The sequence below is a fragment of the Balaenoptera musculus genome, chromosome 6, assembly GCF_009873245.2.
Source record: "Balaenoptera musculus isolate JJ_BM4_2016_0621 chromosome 6, mBalMus1.pri.v3, whole genome shotgun sequence".
In the NCBI taxonomy this organism is placed as follows: domain Eukaryota; kingdom Metazoa; phylum Chordata; class Mammalia; order Artiodactyla; family Balaenopteridae; genus Balaenoptera; species Balaenoptera musculus.
In genome coordinates, this window is record NC_045790.1 from 71114807 (window position 1) to 71134659 (window position 19853).

The 19853-nt window shown below is 38.4% G+C and overlaps 1 protein-coding gene across 1 annotated transcript in view; it reads left to right on the forward strand.

The window, feature by feature from the left end:
- Nucleotides 1-19853, forward strand: part of RORB (RAR related orphan receptor B) — a 179421-nt gene that overhangs the window by 143395 nt on the left and 16173 nt on the right. The window contains exons 5-6 of the mRNA XM_036856610.1: nt 15843-15964; nt 17349-17481. Coding sequence (XP_036712505.1) covers nt 15843-15964; nt 17349-17481 — 255 coding nt within the window. The remainder of the gene's footprint in view (nt 1-15842; nt 15965-17348; nt 17482-19853) is intronic.

Below are 19853 nucleotides of genomic sequence, written 5' to 3' on the forward strand. Positions count from 1 at the left end.
GCAGTATGTAGTAACTGAATGAACAGGGTTCCAACTCTCCATCTAAGATAACTGGGGACAAACCTCAGTTTCCTTCTTTGTAAAGGCAGAGGGGTAGACCAGAAGACCTCTAAGGCTCTTGTAAATCTGAATTCAAGAATTCTACGTGGGAATAGAGTCTGAATTACTGGCAATAAAAAGAGTGTAGTCTGGAATGTTACAGAAGGGCAACAAATAAGCCCCTCCGAGCAGGGCAAGTCCCAGGCACAGTTGCATCGGTTGCAGGCCCTCCTGCTTCTGCAACGTCCTTCTTAAGGAGTGGTCTTCAAGAGTGCACTCTCTCTTCTGACCTGTCGCAGCTTTGTTTTACCCTGTTAAGCTTAGGAGTCTGGTAACCGTCTAATCGGTTGATTGTATTAACTAATTGCTGTAAAAATATGGATGTAGGTTTAACACATTACCCTCCTGGGTAACAGAGCTGCATGTTAACAGCGGCCCGGAGGAGCTAGCAGGCAGTGGCTACAGCAGGCGTCATGCAGTACTTAGTGCACAGGGGAAGCAGTGTGGAACTCGGGAGTCCTTGAGGCTTCCTCACATCTTGCCCTGAGAGGTGGCAGAAAAGAGAGGTGAAGAACCAGGCTACCTGAATTCAGATCCTGGATCTGTCGCCTATTATTTGAGCTGAAGCAAGTTTCTCAGTCCTGGTTTGCTCATCCTATTTTTTTTTTTTTTTCCTCAATAAATGTTAGCTCACAGATCACACAGTTGTTGTAAGAATTAAATGAGTCAATACTTGTAAAACAGAGCCATGTTTGGCACTCCGCAAGCGCTCAGTAACTCTGAGCTGTTCTCACTTGTCCACCACGTGTTCAATCACCTTCTCTGTCTAAACTGTGAGTAGGAGCCTAAAGCCTACGAGTGTTTTAAATAAAGTTGATGTGAACACATAACGAAGGACACGCCATATGTATCTTGGCTACTTCTACCATCTGGTTGAGGAAGAAGTGACGTGACACAGTTATAAAACCTGAAACGTTATTTTTCTCTCTTAGCAATTCAGCCTGTGGCAGGGAGTAAAGAAGTGGTTGACATAGCACCTGTGACAACATCCACAACTGAGAGACATAGAAAACTACACATCAGCTCTAATAACAAAAATATTCATTATGTTGCTCTCCTTAACCTGTGACTATGTCGCAGGCACTTCACACACATTTAATTTTCACAAGCATCTTACATGATAAGTAAAACTGTTACTCCCATTTTATAGATGTGGAAACAGAGGCTCAGAGATGTCTCATGACCTGCCCAGGGTCCTTTGGTTACTAAATGATAGAGCCAACTTCCATCCCAGGCTGTCTGATTCTGGAGTCCTTGTGCTTATCCATTATCCTGCTCCTTGCTATGGGCTTAGTATTCACAAACTGCGTTGTCAATCAATAGGGGACAATCTGTTTAAGTGGAGTCACTAGGTCTTTCCAAAAGGACATGTTAAAAGGGAAAGGAAATAGGCACCATTTTTTGCTTTTATCCTACTTAGTATCTAAGTTCCTGAGTTTGCTATTGATTGGGAACACATGTTTAAAACATACTGAAACAAAAACAATTGTTGGGCGATCTGATCCATACCCAAAAAGGAAAGACTTCTAAGAATGCAGAAATCACAATTTCTTTGTGATTTAGAATCAGTAGGAGGTATTACAGAAAGAGAACTACAGCCAGAAACATGAAGTTCAAGTAACCCTACCCAGGTCATTCTCCTCCTGGCCTTGAGTCTATTCCTCTATGAACGAGAGAAACTCCAAATGCATCCAGATTTTCTACACACACATTGACCCCAAAATGAACTAGCATTTATTTTTGTTACTTATTTCAAGATACTATTAGTCTTTAGAGATCTCTAGATCTGCCTTAAATTTTGGAGGTTTCTTCCATCAGACTTTTAGGGATGCAATTAGGCTGTCCTCCTAGTGCTCTCAAATTTAGCAGTCTCCTAAGCCTAAGTATTGCCTTGGTTCCCATTTCGTTAAAACGGCAATGCCATCTAGTGGACACAAACTCCTCCGAGTGTCGAATGGAGGTACCTGTAAGAGCCACAACAATGAGATGCACTATGCTTTCCTGCACCATCCAAAAAACTGCCATTCATTTCACTAAAGCACTAAGTCCATAACAGTCTAATTGGGCAGGAGGGCATCAGTGGTGTAGTACAGAAGTTAAGAACTTTGGTTCTGGAGTCGGACTGCCTGAGTTCAAAACCTCATTGTTCCTTTTCCCTCAGGCAGTTTACCTAACCTGAGTCTCAGTTGTAAACCTGAGATAATAATAATCGCTACCTGTGAGTGTGGATTAAATGAGTTAATATTTGAAAATTCTTAGAACAGCTTCTGTCATGCATAAGCCTCATCATTATTATTATTATCAATATAATTGATATTATAATGGTATTAATCTCATTATTACTTAATAACATTCTTGGTCATTACCTAATTACCTGTTATTGAGCCCCTAATGGTGCCTAGCAATATTCAACTCTTATAACAACCCTATTATGCCTGTTATATAATTATTCGTATATCCATTTTACAGATGAAAACATTGAGGCTCAGAAGTTATAAAACTTGTTAAAAGCAAAGTAAGCATGTGAACCCAGGTCAAAGTAACATCAAAACTATATTAGTTAAAATAGTTAAAAACTATTTTAACTATATTTCTTCCCATCAAACAAAGGGAGCCGCTCACAAGTTAATGGCATTCCCACAACAAGACTTGCTTGGTGTTTGCTGCCTACCTGACGTCCTACTGGGAGCTACAAAGGAGCTTACAGAGGGTGCATGCTGACATTTTGACTTGAGTTGATTAACAAGGATCTATACTAATCTGGCTGGTGACAAGTTGTCATAGAAAGAAGCCTGTGCTGACAAAATAGAAAATGTGGGGAATTCCCTGGCGGTCAGTGGTTAGCACTTGGTGCTTTCTCTGCCAGACCCCAGGTTCCATCCCTGGTCAGGGAACTAAGATTCCGCAAGCCACACTGCGCGACCAAAAAATAAAATAAAACCATTAAAAAAAAGAAAAGGAAAAAAAGAAAATGTGATCTTAGCCACATTCTGACTGGGTGAATTGAAGGCTATATCACACGAGATAATTTTTTAACATCACTCTTGGCTGCTAGAAGTACTGATCTGCTTCCTCTCGTTTCTGAGAGAAAAATGAAATTGTACAACCAGATCATGATTCTGATTGGGCCATTGTAAAAGCAGATTTTTTTAAAAAAACAGTTTTTGGATTAGCCCATACAGAATACAGTCTTACAGTTTTGAAATTTTAATAAAAATGCATGTTTAAGAACCGTAAAACAATACTAGCAACAGCATGCAGATCCCAAAAAGTCAATTAGTTGAGTGTTATGAGTCAGGAATATTCCCCCTGAAGAACCAAACTTGTCTTTCTAAAAGTGCACCAAAGGAACTACAGACTTCTAGGTTCAGGAACCCTAATAATAATACCGTATGGATAGACAGAAACAGAAAATCCCTTCATGCACATTAGCCAATTTAAGCCTCCTACCAGTGCCTTCAGGTGGGAAGTGAAGAAATCATCCCATTGTGCAGATGAAGAAATTAAGGGTCAGAAAGAGTGAGTGATTTTCCCAGGCACAGAGTTAGTTAAGTGGTAAAGCTTAAGTTCTTATGTAGCTCATTCTACTACTCTACACTTCCAGGCATTCTTTCAAAAACATACTCTTTTTTTTTTTTTTAACATCTTTATTGGAGTATAATTGCTTTACAATGGTCTGTTAGTTTCTGCTTTATAACAAAGTGAATCAGCTATACATATACATATACCCCCATATCCCCTCCCTCTTGCGTCTCCCTCCCACCCTCCCTATCCCACCCCTCTAGGTGGTCACAGAGCACCGAGCTGATCTCCCTGTGCTATGCGGCTGCTTCCCACTAGCTAGCTAGTTTACGTTTGGGAGTGTGTGCCAGGCACTCAAGGCAAGGAGAACACGGTTCCTGTCCTCACCGTCTAGGAAGCAGGCATGAAAATAAATAACTGCAGGTCAACGCCGTGTATTCTAAATCCTGAGCATGACGATACCACAAACTCTCCTGCAGGTGAGGAAGATGGGGGGTATTGCTTACTCTGTGCCACAGCTCTTATCAGGAATGTTTTATTCCCATAGTCTTGGGACTCGAAAAGAAAATGTGGGTAAGCAAAGAGAAAAACATGAAACATTTCCAGAATAATATGCTTGGGTTTCTCAAAATCCCATAGGACAAAACACCATAAAATAAGAGAAGGGCAAAAGTAAGCTGCAAATTAATATTTAGGCATCAAGTTTAACTGGGTTTAGCAGGAGTTTTACTTCAAGCTGGCATGGTGGAGGTGTTATATCTTTGCAAATAAAATTTTGCCGTGGTTGGTGGCAGGGAAAGGAAGCTGGCTATAGGAAGACTGGCAAGCAAGCAGAGAAAGAAAATGGAAGGTCGTGTTTTTGCTCCCCCACTATAGCCCTCAGATGGGTTGGAGGATTCTGCAGGACTAATACTCTTAATGAAAGCTCATTTAAGCTCCAAGATGATTGACAGTGTATCCATGAGGTACCAGACAACAAGACAATTCAAACAGCCAAACAACATGCTTTTACAAACAGGGAAAAAATCCATCAAATTAGTTTCAGTGCTAAGGGGATAGATTGCCTTTTACAAACATTATCTGAGTTTGCTGTTCAGTAATTTTCTCTCCAGATAAAGACAATGAAATGTGAATTCATTGATCCCTCCTGTGTAATCTTAAATGTAGATTTACTTTCATATTCCTTTTGTGGTCTATTTATGGAGCCTGGAATTTTAAACATCAAAAATAGAAATAAACCTCTTTTTTTTTAGCAAATTCATCTATTACAGAAGCTGAGTATTAATAGAGGAGATTACAAAAAGGGATTAGCCTAAAGGTGATCTAATCCCTGTAATGTACTATTTTTTTCATCAAGGCTACGTGGACACATAGAAGGTATTTTTAGTGCTGTTTTATTGGGGGAAATTCTGTAAAAGTTTTTGGTGTTTCAGTTGTTATTTATTAAGAACCCCAAGCAGGTGCTATGGTCATAAGGCAGCAGCTTCAATGACATACACTTTTACAGGTAAATATTTTACAACTGCTTAAACCTATTAAGCATATTCAACTACTCACTCAGCAATGGTACAGAGAATAGAATTTAACTGCAGCTATGTATTTCCTATGTCCTCTGGGGACACCTTTATCAAATACAGGTAGGCATTCAATTTAGGAGCAAGTGCCTAGTAAGTCATTAAAATGAACAAAAGTAGACTAAACTAATGAGAAAAATCATTCAAGCAGTAAGGGACATGAAAATCCAGTGTCTTAGTTCTTTCTTTCTTGCCTTGAGGGAAGACATCTTGTGAACTTCCATTGTCATCTGACACCCCTGTCACCTTCACCCAAACACAGGTCCTATGCAGACAGTTTAGGGAAAGGACATTGAAATTGGGACTCCTGATGGCTAGTTCACATACTAGCCATGTGAACTTGTTCAAAATTAGTTCAGCTTTCTGGAGCTCAGTCTCTTCATCTGAAAAATAAGGCAGATGGGCTCAATGACTTTGAAGGATTATGGTTCTCCCAACTCCTGGTGGGAGCTTTGGCCATGTGCACAAATATTCCCTTTGTTACAGCCACTTCCCAAGGAGAAGGGCAGGGTAGTGGAGAGGAGGGGAGGGGACTTACAGGCAACTAGGCAATCCTGACCGATGCTGAAACAATTGTCTCAAGGAGTAGGACCACACTTGGGAATTTCCATGGGGTGGAATGACCCTGTCAACTATAAAGTTAATAACCACAGTCACATCAGAAGTGTGCACCAGCCTCTTCTCTTCATCCACGCTCCTAAAAAAAAAAAAAAAAAGAACATCAAGGACAACCAGGAGCTGATCAATGAGAGGCTGGTGGCCAATCTCAAACCATCCCTAGTTCATGTACAAAGTAAAGAGTGAGCCGCTGTATGGATACTTCAGGGCAAATCGACCCGTCCTCTCTGGCCCACTTCAACCTGACCACCTCCCCAAACCCCTGTTGAAAGAAAAAGGGGGACAAAACAATAAAGATATGGTCTTGACTGAGCCCCAGGCCTACCCAGATCACCTTGGTCACTTGAGAGGGATTTACCTGACTCCTCTGAAATTTTCATACTACCTTGTTCTCTGCTTCCCATAGACTACATCCCAAGAGGCTGCTTATTTCCAGAATCCTGTCTTCTATCTCAAAAAAAAAAAAAAAAAAGGAATTGCCCAAGTGTGGGGACTGGGCTAATCAATTCAATTTGTCACACTTCTGGGATCTTTACCATGGTCACAACTATAGTATTAACTAGTCCATGGCCATGAAATATTCTGGAGCATCCTGGGACAGAGGACACTGTAGTTCTTCCCTAGAGTCATTCAAATCCATATCTTTCTAGATATCCTTTAACAACCTGAAAAAGATGTCTTAACTCACCTAGTAATATGTTGTAGTCACTCTACTGTCGTGCTCAGTGCAATGATTCTCCACAACTGGAATAAATGGCATAATGTATACAAAAGCACTTTGTGACCAGCAAGGCTCTAAACATATATAAGCATGATTTACATCCTAAGCAATACACACATATATGCTCAGTTGAAGTACTTATAAACCTGCATATCTATTTATAGTACCTGTATGCAGATTAACCAATATATGCTTGTACTTCTGTCAGTACAGCTTTCCTTATGTGCTAGCATTCACTGGATTAGGTAAATCTTTTAAATCACCTTTTCTATTTTGAGTTGAAATTGTGCAAAACTGATCTTCCTCAGTACACTTCCCCTGGAGATACTAGTTTGGGATTAATTTTCAGAATTCAGAACTTCCTAAGAAGAGTCTAAAATCCACCAACCAAAAAAAAAAAAAATGCTATTGGGAAGCTATTGGAAAACCAATTCCAATTTATGCACTCAGTTTCAAAAGCCATAGTAGATATGAAATATTCTGCAGTAAGGAAGAGGGAAGGAGATTTCATGAGGTTCTACCTATGACTTATTGAAGGAGGGAATGTTTATGCTTATAAGACAATCTCTGAAACAGCCCCACTGTTGACTAGTATTTCCTGCATTGCAAGCTTGACACTTACTCTTAGAAAGAGCTCTGAATCACTTTTCCACTGACTGGGGTGAATAGGTACTGCTTTAGCCACATTTTCAAACACGTATTTTGGGAAAAGAGCTGGTTGGGGTTAAAATGCCACATAGGCTATGGGACACAGAAATGTCAATTGATGGCCAGGTTGATGGAGCTTGATACACTTTGGTTTTCATTACCATGTTATACAACCAACTTAACAGGCTCTCTCTGCCAACCAGTACAGGATTTATTTCTGTGATACTTACAAATGTGGGGAAACCTGTTGGAAATGTTTCTAGCTGGAAAGACTTTTTGTTTATTTTATTTTAGGATGTAAGCTATAGATAAGGATATATGATGATATACCCTTACTATTGAGAAGAAGAAATTTATTATTTAAATCTGAACCCTATTTATGCAGACTATTGTGGAACTGCTATTTGGTTTTCAGACAGGTTTGTTCCAGGAACATTTGGTGCTAGACTATTTAGAAAACACTTATTTTAAAGCATTAGTCAATTAAATGTATTATTTAAGCAATCATTACTTTTAAAAAATTTAGATTAAATGTTTGAAAATGTAAAAATTGCCTCCAAAGATTTCTCCTGAATTAGTTCTTCCTAAAGGTCAGAATTATATTGGCTACATTTCCAAAAGGGGGTAAGGTTGGGGAGGGATTGCTTCTGTTTAAATTAACGGTCAATCCATATGTCAAAAAAATCCAAATAGTAAAGGTCAATCCTAATGATGGCCGTGAGCAATTTCCGTAATTAGGTTTTCATCATCTGTGACCCGCTAAGTGTCCTTTGGGTAATGTGTGGAGGTGTACTTTTTAAAAGAGAGTAGGGAAATATTTTCATGGGCTCTAGATTATCTTGTTTTTGTTTGTTCTAAGACACTTCAAGTACTTTTAAGACTGTGAGCTGTACTCCCACCTTCTGTAACTCTGCAAGACTTCTCCCTCCTGAGTCAAAAGGAAGAGAAATTCCTATTTAGCCCCTTAGACTCAAGTCGCCATGCTTTTACACAGCCCTTAGAAAATATCACTGCTACCAAATCTTTCTATGGATAGAAGATCAAACCCAAAGAAACTAAGACTTTAAAATGTTAAGTGACTTCCCAAAGGGCATGAAATAAAAGGCTCAATGGGTTCATATTGGCTTCCTCCATCCTACAAGCTGCTTTCCTTAAAACTCACCAATTCTAGGGCATTGAAGTATGTTGATCTTTTCTGATTGTTCTGTGAAGGAGGTCTTTTACTATGAAAGTTAGCTTCAAAAGGTAATGTTTTTATAATATATTCTTAATTTTCTTAGCTAGTTTGTAGAAAGGGAACTGTAATTTCCCCAAAACTAGACATGCACTATTGCAATGAAACAAAACACTTGTGATCCAAGACAGCTTTCCACTATTAAATTATTAAGAAGGCACCCTCGTAGATAGTTAATTTGTTTTGCTGTGTATGATGTTTTTTCCTTTGGATATACTCTGCTTAAATACAAATGCCCTATGGATTATTTCAGTTTTTCTTTCTGCTTTAGTTTCCGTTTTCTTACTTCCTATTAAAATGCTCTCACCTGAACTTCCTGAAATTTGATAAGATTTTAACCATTTTATTTATTAATCTGTTCATTCAGTCCTTTCCCAGATATTATTACTTGTAGTATTAATCTGATTTTTTTCACTGTTTTTCTCTGTGTTCATATTTTATTGAGTTGTGTTTTATCACATTTTCATCATTTTTATAGTTAATAACAATCTTATATTTTGTTAATGTATTTTTCTGAAGCACTTTAAGAACATTTTGGTTCAGATCTACATGAAGTAAAAATCAGTTATGCCATTCTCTGATGTAATAATTGGCAATAGAATTTGTTTGAAAAGGAGACCAGAAGCTTTCCTGATTCACTGGTAAAAGAGTAATGAGTGGTTGGACATTGAAACTGAGCCAACAAATAAGTTATGGATTCTTTATGGCCCTAAATTCTTCTTTAAAAAATTTGAAGAACTTAAATGCTGAAAATATTACCTCCCTATTGAGGCTATGGATCACTAATAGATGGCTGTTTTAAGCTTAAATATTGATGTTTTTATGCTGGTAGCACAATTCTATTTATGCCCCAAAAATAATCATCTCTAAATAGAGATTAGAAAAATCAGAAAGTTCTCGAAAGTAACATTGTCCTCTCTGACAGTCATCTGTTACACACTAACCAGCAGACTTGTTCTATTTAATGACCAAAAACTTATAAAACTGGTAGTCTTGTTGTCAAAAAGACAAAATGCACACTTGGTTAAATGTTTCACCTTTAAACCAATTGTTCTAATATATTAGAGTTACTGCCTCAGAGTGTGGATTCTGAAGAATCTTGATATTCTGAAAACCTAATGCAGGCACTTAAAACTTGCCTTGAGCAAGTCCATAGAGATATCCTGCCATTAATTCAAAGCGAATCCCCTAAGAATTCCCCTTTCACACTAGTAGTATAAACTAAACAGAGAATTGAGCAGTTCTCTAGATCCTTAAGGCAAGTGATAAATTAAAAATTCATTAATCATTTTGATTGAGGCTGAGATATAGTATTATAAGAAGAATACTTCCAAGTTTAAAAAAAAATCCCTTATGGAGGAAAATGAATAGGGGGTATAGTTCACCAAGAAGAAACCGTCCTTTCTCATGAGGAAAAAAAAAAAAAAGGGAGGGGGAGGAGAAAGAATTAGGGACTTCAGATGCAGCCCCCTCTAGTGCTATATATAGCTTTGAGTCTCAGCTTTCTCGCCTTGATACAGTTGGGCCACGGGTGCTCTTGGTAATAACACTGAAAGCAGCAGTTTTTAAAGATATACTCAACTTTCCCCGCTCCCAGGATGTGGGATTCTAATGAAACCACCCGTGCAATCCGTGTCTGAGACACTGTAGCCTTTGGAGAGCGCCATTTGCTGAAATGTCTAGTGAGAGCTAAAATAAGCCCCTTTGGTGGAAAAAACCCGCTGAGTGGTTGAAATCAGAGCTGCAGAAGGTCACTTGCTATTTTAGTAGCTGCAAGCTGGTCCACATTTTATAACATTACAGTTATAAACAAGAAATTGTCACCTTACTTGTCAGTTTACTTACTTTTCACCAAAATAAGCAGATGTAGCCTTTTTTCTACATAGTACTAGGCAATTTAGATGACTTCTTTCCAGACTTTGCTTTTCTATATGAATTAATACTTAACAAAATTTATTTTTCATATATTTCTTTAATATTACTTCAAAATATTATTTTTACACAATTAATTTACACAAAATATTATTAATATTTACACATATCATGCACATCTCAACCACCTGTAAATACTTTAAGGAGGGACTTCCTTCCTACTTCTTTGATTTATTCCACAGATCACAGTGATGATTGATGAGGATCACAGTGGGGGGAGGGAGCCAAAGTTTCAGAGAGAGACAGGAGACCCAACTAATTTCTGGAATTATTTAGATACAGTCCATTTGGAAATGAAGGAAGGAGGTTAGTTCCAGCCCCAGGGTTCTACAATTTTTGCACACACTATTGAGAATTGCCATCAATTTTATTCCAGTTTTCCCTTCAAAAATTTAATTTCTCTCTTCTTATTGCCTGTCATAAGTGGATTTAAGATTACCGCTAAAGCTTCTAGGGAAGTGTAACAATTTTAACAATATTTTTTGATGTTTTTCATCAAAAATGATAAAGTATATTTGCCTATATCAATTCTTTTTTAAACCTCTTTATTGAGATATAATCGACATACAAAAATCTGTCTGTATTTAATGTTTACAACTTAATGAGTTTGGAGATAAGTATACACTCATGAAACCATCACCACAACCTATGCCAAAAACATATCTCTATATCAATTATTTTAAAGATTTCTAGGATTATTCTTTCATTTGAATCACATGTTGTCATTTCTATCTCATGAAGTTACAAATTCTATTAATTAGTTATAAGTCTTGGGTTCCAATAAGCCTTCCTTCAAGAATAGTATAAGGGTCAAAGTCTAAAAATAAAACAGCAATTTTATGGGAAAAAAAGAGATGCAAGAGAAAGTGAGAGCAGGATATTTTTCATGAAATTAACAAATAGAAAATAAGGATCATGGACTTACTATTAACCTATAATTACACACCCAGTTTTCCCTTGCCAGCATCAGTGTTTACATTTCCCCTCATCATGATTGAAAAGGAATGACTGGACTGAGTATATAAAATTGTTTTTCTCATTCCTTGATGTTGTTTTATTAACTATCAAACAGCCCACATACTCTTAGTGAAATGGACAAAGCTCTGTCTCACTGATACATACAGAATCTGAAATACTGAGGCGATATAGCTGCATTTTCAGGTCCACTTAAGAAATCTCTAGCCTCATCCCTGGTCTCAGGAAAAGGAGAGTGTAGAGTCCATGGGCGTCACCTCTGAAGGTGGTAGAATTTCCCATTATTCAGTCATCAGGGCCATATTTCTGTTGCACCCATTATCCCAGCACAGTGCGTGCTGACTCCTTCTTCAACATGTGCTTTCTGCAGCCCAAGCTGGTTAAAGGATCCGACCAAAACTGGGCTCTGAGAAGCAACTGCAATCCAAATCAGGGAAACGGATGAAGGGTGTGCGATTGCCCAGAAAGATTCCATATCCCCTGTTCTTTTACCTCAGTCTTTTTGTCTGGACTTTCTCATGTGGTTGGTCCCTAGAGATGACAGCGTTTACTATTACCTTTTCTATTTTTCCAGGCAAGGACTCTTGAAAGTTCCTTTGGCTCCCAGCACGAACTTTGCATACTGTATTCATTGTCTCTCCCTTTTGTCCCTTCTTTTTAAATCCTTCTCCCCTTTTCACAACTGCAGACTCTCAGTCCAAGCAGACCATCTCCTCTTATGTTCATGCATCTTTCTAATCGACAGAATGAGCCTTCAGGCCTTGCTCCCGAGGGACCAAGTCTAGCTTTACTGTGTGGTGTACTGACCCCCAGGCCTGAGCCTTGAGAGGGTCAAGTCGGTTTTTGCACGTGGCTCACCTTTGCACTGCAGACCCATGAAAGGAAGTGGAGAAGGATCACTCCTGCTACTGCTGCTACTGTGTCTTAGCTTTCATTGATATATGTCTTATCTCAAAAAGAGATCTGCCTTTTACGTCTCACCACAAGGGTATGGGAAATAATTGCCCATGTTTAATGTTAAAGCCATCATGAGTGCTTAGGCTTTAAGATCATCAAACAAAGGGTCAGTCTTAGCTTTCTAAAATCCTTTGTCAAATAAAGCGGGAAACGAGGGGACGAATGGATGGATGGATATTTTCAACATTATATTTACTAACTCAACATTGGCTGAGTACCTACTATATTTAATTCTCTCTCTCTCTCTCACACACACACACACACACACACACACACACATACACACACACACCCTGCTGGTCCTATGCCTCCTCCTTCAGAATTCTCCTGAATCTAGCCCCTCCACTCTGTCTCTGTCATTCTCACCTGTTCTAGAAGCTCCTCATATCTTGTCTGTGTTTTTCACAACAGCCTGATTAATCTCACTTACTCCTTAATGCCATCTCGTCTTCTTTGCCGTGGCCATTGTCACCCTTTTAAAACAAAAAACTGACCATGTCACCCTCCTGCTTCACAGCTTCCACTAGCTCTTAATCGCCTACAAGGTAAAATCCAAACTCCATGGCCATGCTTACGCAGCTGTTGCATCTCCAGTCACAGTGTCTATCCCTAGTCCCTTCCTCCCCATCTCTTCAATGCACTCTGTATTGCAAACACTACAGACTTTTTGCTGGAAAAGACAGAGCTGATTTCAACTCCATTTGTTAGCTCTGTAAAAATGGGTCTAAAGTCACTCACTCTTTCTGAACCTCACTTTTTTCCTCAGTCAAAGGGAAATTGTTTGTAAAAGGTAAGGATTGTAAAGATGTAAAGTTTAATGTCAGCAGTTATCTAGCTCAGAGCTAGTTTTCTCTCTGTGCCCTTTCATCATCCCCTCTGCCTGAGGTCCGTCTTTCTCTTCATGTGACAAATTCCTGCTCAGACCCAGGTCAACAGGCATCTTCTCTGTGGATAGTTTTCTGCCTTCCTCAGACTGAGTTAGTTACTTTCTTCTTTGGGCTTCCACAATAGCTCAGGGCATTTGTTACGTCATGATATGACATGATATTATTATAAGATCCTTTTAAGAAAAGAAAATGTCTGTTTTTAAACTCTGTACCTTAACTTGGTATATAATAGCTTCTCAAAAAGTATTTGTGAACATGTGAATGAATATATGAAGGCACTATGCTGGGTTCTGCAGTCCGTCTCTTGAAGAACTCACAATCTGGAAGGGTGTAGAAACATCCATTCAAATAAGCTCAGTGGGAGTCTGACTGGAATAAAGGTTCAGTTGGGGGTGGAATTAAAGTGTAATGGCAGCTGGCCCTTCTATGTGAGGACACAGGGAAGCAGGGAAACCTTCTCCAGGAATGGCCATCTGAGCTGAGTCCTAACGCATCCATGTGGATTTAACTTTCAATTTTGCTTAATCTGCCCACATGTTTATTACATCCACTCCTCATACCCCATAGAACCCTAAACTTTGGTGGCAGAAGGCCAGGGAATTCTTAAACCTTGGCCAGCAATTCTCAGGAGATATTGTAAAGGAACAGATAAAAAAAGTTTTTCATAGTGCAATTTTGAGTGCAATTGTAATTTTGCTTATAAACCCTGAAGCCTGTAAATTACTGACAAATCGGTATATCTTTGAAATGAAAACAGACTACACCAAGAAGATAAAGGTTTGAAAACTATAGAGCCATAAAAATCTTATGTTTTCATTATATACCTACTGAGGAATAGATATGTTTTTTTAAGAGTCTAAGTAATTAGACTGCCCAAATGAAATTGAAAAATGATGAACCATGACATACCAATCTATTTTAATATGATGTATAGAATATTTCCTGCCCTTTATTACAACATAGGAGGATGTTCAATAAATTTTTGAATATAGGATTTTTCAAAGAAAGGATTTTTATAGCATGATAAGCAATGAAAGTCTAGAAATGCTCAATGCTGAATCCAATAGAGCATAGCCATAATCATAAGTTAGCATTTTGTAGCATCTTCTACATCCATTAGTTTATAGTTCTGATTGAACAACTCTAATAAATATCGAAATATCCTCCTTCAGTAGCACTGATTCCAAAATTAAATAGCTCTGTTTCATCTCCACTGGGTGGTCAGATTCCTTCCCTGATGAAAAACTATGTAGAATGTCCTAATAATGACAATCGTGGCTACCATTTATTCAGTGTTTATAATGTGCCAGGCAATGGATATATGAGATTTTTTATTTTGAAGGTTCATTAGAAGCTTAAGCTTACATTTTTTATTCTCTATATTACTAAAACTCAATTTATTTCACTCCATATATACCAGAAGCTTAGCAAGGTAAAAAAAGAAAACGGTACCTAAGTACTGCTTTGAGAATTATCCTGGAGAAATGAAATATTGCTATTTAGAAAGAACAGAAATTGCGTTTAAAATGGCACCACCTGAAACACAAGAAAAACTCCATTTCTATATGAGCCAAGAGCAGTTACCAGGCAGAAAATTTGGTCATCTTCATTCTACTCACATCCCACTTACAGAATTCCTAAGTACAGAATTTCAAGATGTCACCTTCACGTGTTCAAATAGCAGAGGGGGGATTATGAGGGGACCTTCTGCCAGCTCTATCCAACTTCGGGGGACTCACTGCAGGTTGTTAAGGAGAGCTCTTATGTCTGGTTCTATCACTCAACTTCCATACCTCGAAACCCAAAATAATCGATATTTAAGATACAGTACTAAATACAACCCATTTGGAATAAATGGCCCCCCAAAATTGATTGTGCTTATTTCTACTTTTTTTATGAATAAAACCATTTGATCTTTTTTAACTTTTTCAGGGAAACATTTTATCTTATGAAAAATTTGGAAGAAGAATATAAGGGCCCTCATGACCCAGCTTCAAAATTATCACCTCATGAGTCCATATCATTTCATCTCCCTCTCACATTATTTATGGAAGATATCTACATGGTTCCAAAGTCAAATCTACAAAAATAATACCATCAGAGAAGTCTGGCTTCTATCCCTGTGCCCCCATTCTCTTCTCTTTCCTCTATAGAAAACTATTTTTTTAGATTATTGTTTAATCCTCCCTTTTTAAAATATAAGCAAAACATTTATATTTCAATTCCTCCTTTCTGAGATAGATAAACACTGGGGATCTAGTGATTTTCCAAATATTTTAAAGTTTTTGGAGTCTACACTGACTGTTACAGTGTGACAAGTGTTACAAGACTGTGAGTGGACTTTCAGGCCAAAAATCAAGAAACATGGTACATGGTAATTTGTATTTATTTTAAAAATAAATATCTATTTGAACACTTTACAACTTTAAGACCCCAGTTTTGTGACCAAAAAGAGGAGGAAAAGGCAGTTAATTTTGATTAAAAGACTGAAAATTGAAAAAAAGCAATAAAGAGTTTGTCTGGAGATTTTCAAATAGATAGTAACGTTAAAGACATGCTCATACAATTGGAGTATCTCCAAAAGGCATTCCTACAGGAAACACATTAACAGCAGGTTTCCTTCCACAGAGTGGGATTTTATTCACAAACCCTCAAACTGATATTCTTTCTCATAGATCGAATTGCACAGAACATCATTAAGTCCCATCTGGAGACATGTCAATACACCATGGAGGAGCTACACCAGCTGGCGTGGCAGATCCACACGTATGAAGAAATTAAAGCGTATCAAAGCAAGGTACTCTGGGAAACTACAGGAAAGTTTTTCTGTGATTTCTCTGTTTCTGGCTTTTTCAGCCTCTGCACTGTTGACATTTCAGACTGGACAATTCTTTGCTGTAAGGATCGCCCTGCACATTGGAGGATGTTTAGCATCATCCTTGGTCTCTACCCACTGGGTGCCAGTAGCAGCCCCTCACCCATAGCTGTGACAACCCAAATGTCTCCAGATGTTGCCAGATGTTCACTGGGGGGCAAAACGACCCCGACTGAAAGCCACTGCCCTATTTGAGTGACAGGGGAGACTGTGCCCACATCAGGTGATCTTAGGACATCTCATAGTGGTTTCTTGCAGCCAGGCAAGGAATAGGAGCAATTGAAAAAGTCATAGCAGGAATAATAGCTGCAAACTTACGCTACAAAGATACGCAACAAAGCATTCTGAATGTTTTTTCTTGCCCTACATGTTTAAAAAGGACCAAAGGAAAAAGGGACAACTCACCCTACATTTTTACTGTTACTATTTTGATTATTTTTGTGTCCGTTAGAGAAGGTTTTAAGAGAAGGAATTTGTTGCTGTTTTTGTTGTTGTTGTTTTGACTCACATTAATTTTCTACAGGATTGAGATCCATAATCACAAAACCTACCAGTAAATGAAATTTTAATAAAATATATAAATGTATCTATATCTAAATATATGACTACAACATACTGATTTTTCTCCAGTGGAATAATTAAATGTTACCACTTTTATATGAATAAGGAGACAAAAGCATAGGTATTGTTATGGTCAATAAAAAACAGAATTAACACATAACTTGGATTTATGTTTCCCATTCCAAAGAAAATAACCCAAGGATCAAAATACATTTCCAGGGTTCTATATTACTTAAGAGAGTGATTTGATTTGATGTCTTTTCCCTTGAAATTTTTTTTGTACCAAAAAGCAGTCTCCATAAGTTCTGGGAAAAGAACACAACATAAAAATATTACAGATTTAGTGTCTGTCAGGTACACGTGGAAATAATTTTATGGAAGCCTGTGAATGAAATTGCTATTCCTCAGTGTAAGAGTTTGATTTTACAAAATAGACTAAGAGCTTGAGTTTGTTTAGGTGAGGAGAAGGAGGCAAAATAATAAAGAAACTATAAATGCCTATCTTTTTGTACTGTTGCAATATTTCCATTATTTTAGCCTCATTACTTTGATAATTGCGGTGTATCAAGGTTCAAACAGGTCAAAGCAATATCTTAGAAAATATTGCCTCTCTTCTAAAGGTGGGTAAATTCCTACCATGGACCCCAAGTGACAGGTAAGCGCCAGTTAGGGCAACCTTGAGTATTTCACTGAGTCTCCAAGTTGTTCTTTGCTCCATGTACATTCTGTGTTTTCTCTCTTGAAGTCCAGGGAAGCACTGTGGCAGCAATGTGCCATCCAGATCACTCACGCCATCCAATATGTGGTAGAGTTTGCAAAGCGAATAACAGGCTTCATGGAACTCTGTCAAAATGATCAAATCCTACTTCTGAAGTCAGGTAAGCAAGAAGATTCATGGGGGGCCTATTTTAGACCAGGATGTGGTTGACCCTTAGCTTGCTGTTAGTTCTAGAAAATCCTCCATCCAACATGTAGCTCATTTTTACCACCCACGCTGTCAGCCAACTCCCAAAGGAAACTCTCAGTAATAAAAATGCCCTGATAGTCATTCAGTTCCCCTTTGAAGTCAAATACAATTTTGCTTATTGAAAGTGGAGCTATTAATTGTGGAGGTTGAGATACCCAGCTTGACAGGCAGTGCTAGTAATTAGCGTGTCAAGGTGGCTGAATTGCTGAGCTGGCTCTAAAATGTACTACTTGCCTTCTGTTGGGGGGAAAAAAATCCAGGCTAGCTGAGCTCTGCCTCTGTGGTCATTTCCAGTCATTTTAATGAGGATAGCCTGCAGCCAGAATACACCGGGAGAAACTCACTCTGCTCTAATCCTTCCTCCCACTTCTCCCTCACACTCTCTGACACACGCACAGTCACTTAGGAAGCAACTCAGGAAACTTTGCACATGATTGACCTTGCAGCTGCCATTATCCAAACAGGAAAAAAATGTATTTGTCTTTTTTGGCCCCCTTTGAAAATAGAAAATAAGAACCACTATGGTGTTCATGTGAACCTTCATGGTCCTGGGCTATAGCAAATAATAATAACATAATTTATATATATGCAATAACATACATATATATGTTTATGTTTACCTGTGACATCTCTTTTAATCTCGTGTGCTCGTAATTATTTCCATCGTATAGAAGAGGAAGCAAAGATTCAGGGCAGTGAAGGGCTGTGTTCAATACCACATAGCCAGTATCTGGCAAAGCTGGCTTATTTTTTTTTAATTAATTTTTATTGGAGTATAGTTGCTTTACAATGTTGTGTGTGTTAGTTTCTACTGTACAAAAAGAGGTGTGGAGAAAAGCTGCCTTTTGAACTTGAGCCAAATAAAATAATTATTCTAAGTTGCTGCTGCTTCTTTACCAAATGATTAAAGTGTTGGTGCAAATCTTGACTCAAACATTAACTTGATGTATTAGTTGCTGGATAAAAACAATCCCAAAACTTAGTTCAAACAATGATAATCATTTATTTTGCTTCCAAAGCTACAGTTTGAGCAGGGCTTAGCAAGGGATGGCTTGTGGTGTTCACTGAGGCAACTTGACTGAGGGCAGGAGGACCCACTTGCATACTGGCTCATGTACATGGCTGGCAATTTGTGCTGGTTGACAGCCCAGAGTTCAGTCAAGGCTTTGGGCTCAGGGGGGCCTCAGTTCCTATCCTCCACCGACTGCTTGGACTTTCTCACAGCATGGTTGCTAGGTTTCAAAAGTTAGCATTTCAAGAGAGCAAGGCAGAAGTGTGTAGCATTTTTCTGACTTAGCTTCAAAAGTCCCATAGGGTTACTTCCACTGCACCTGTTAGTCAAGGCAGTCATGTAGGTCCACCTGGGTTTAAGGGTAGGAGACATGGAATGTAGAAGAATGTAAGGGGTCAAGGGAAGTGCCTTCCATATTGTAGATAGTGAATAAATGGTACCTATTATTGTTTTTCTCAGAAAAGCATTACTTCAATTAATATTTTCAGATTCCTTCTTATGCGTAAGCCCCTATGCTAAGGTGACATAGGAGGGAAAGCAGATACATCAGCAGAACAAAGAAATAAAACACAGACATAAATATACATGGCAGCATTAAGAAAGGCACCAGGGGTACAGTTGGGTACAACATGGGTGTAGCCAAATCATCTATATGATGTTCTCATGCAAATTTCTGACTTCTGAGCCTGGGTGTCACCTTCCAACACACTGTGGGGCAAAAGCCCATTTCTCCAAAATGTGGAGAAACTTTGCAGTACTTGCTCAGGATGTCAGTAAATGTTCAGAGGGAAAAACAAAGGTAGTGAACTAATTAATTTAATAAATATTTATTAAGCACCTACTATGTGCCAGGGACTTTTCTAGGTGATGGAGATATAACAGTGAATACAATAACCACAACTGCCTATGGCTGCAGATGAAGGTCCTGCCACCACTGGGCTAACAGAGAACTCAGAAATGTTAGGTTCATCAGGGTTGAACAAACTCCTTCATGTTGGGACTTCAACAGCCTTTGACCTGTGAATGTTGATTGTAACTCCCTGGAGTGGATAATGTTCAGCCTTTTGCCAAAACTTATTTGACCAAGAAACCCTCATTTCAAAGATACCAGGACATAAATGGTACCCTCAAGAAACATCCTGAAGGTGTCCCTATTGAAGTCATTGTATGCAGAAATATACATGCAGTGTGTTAAAAACTGAGGCAGAGAACAGGTTTCCCCAACAGCAAAACTTCTACAAAAGTTAACAGACTGAACTTGCCTGCTGCAA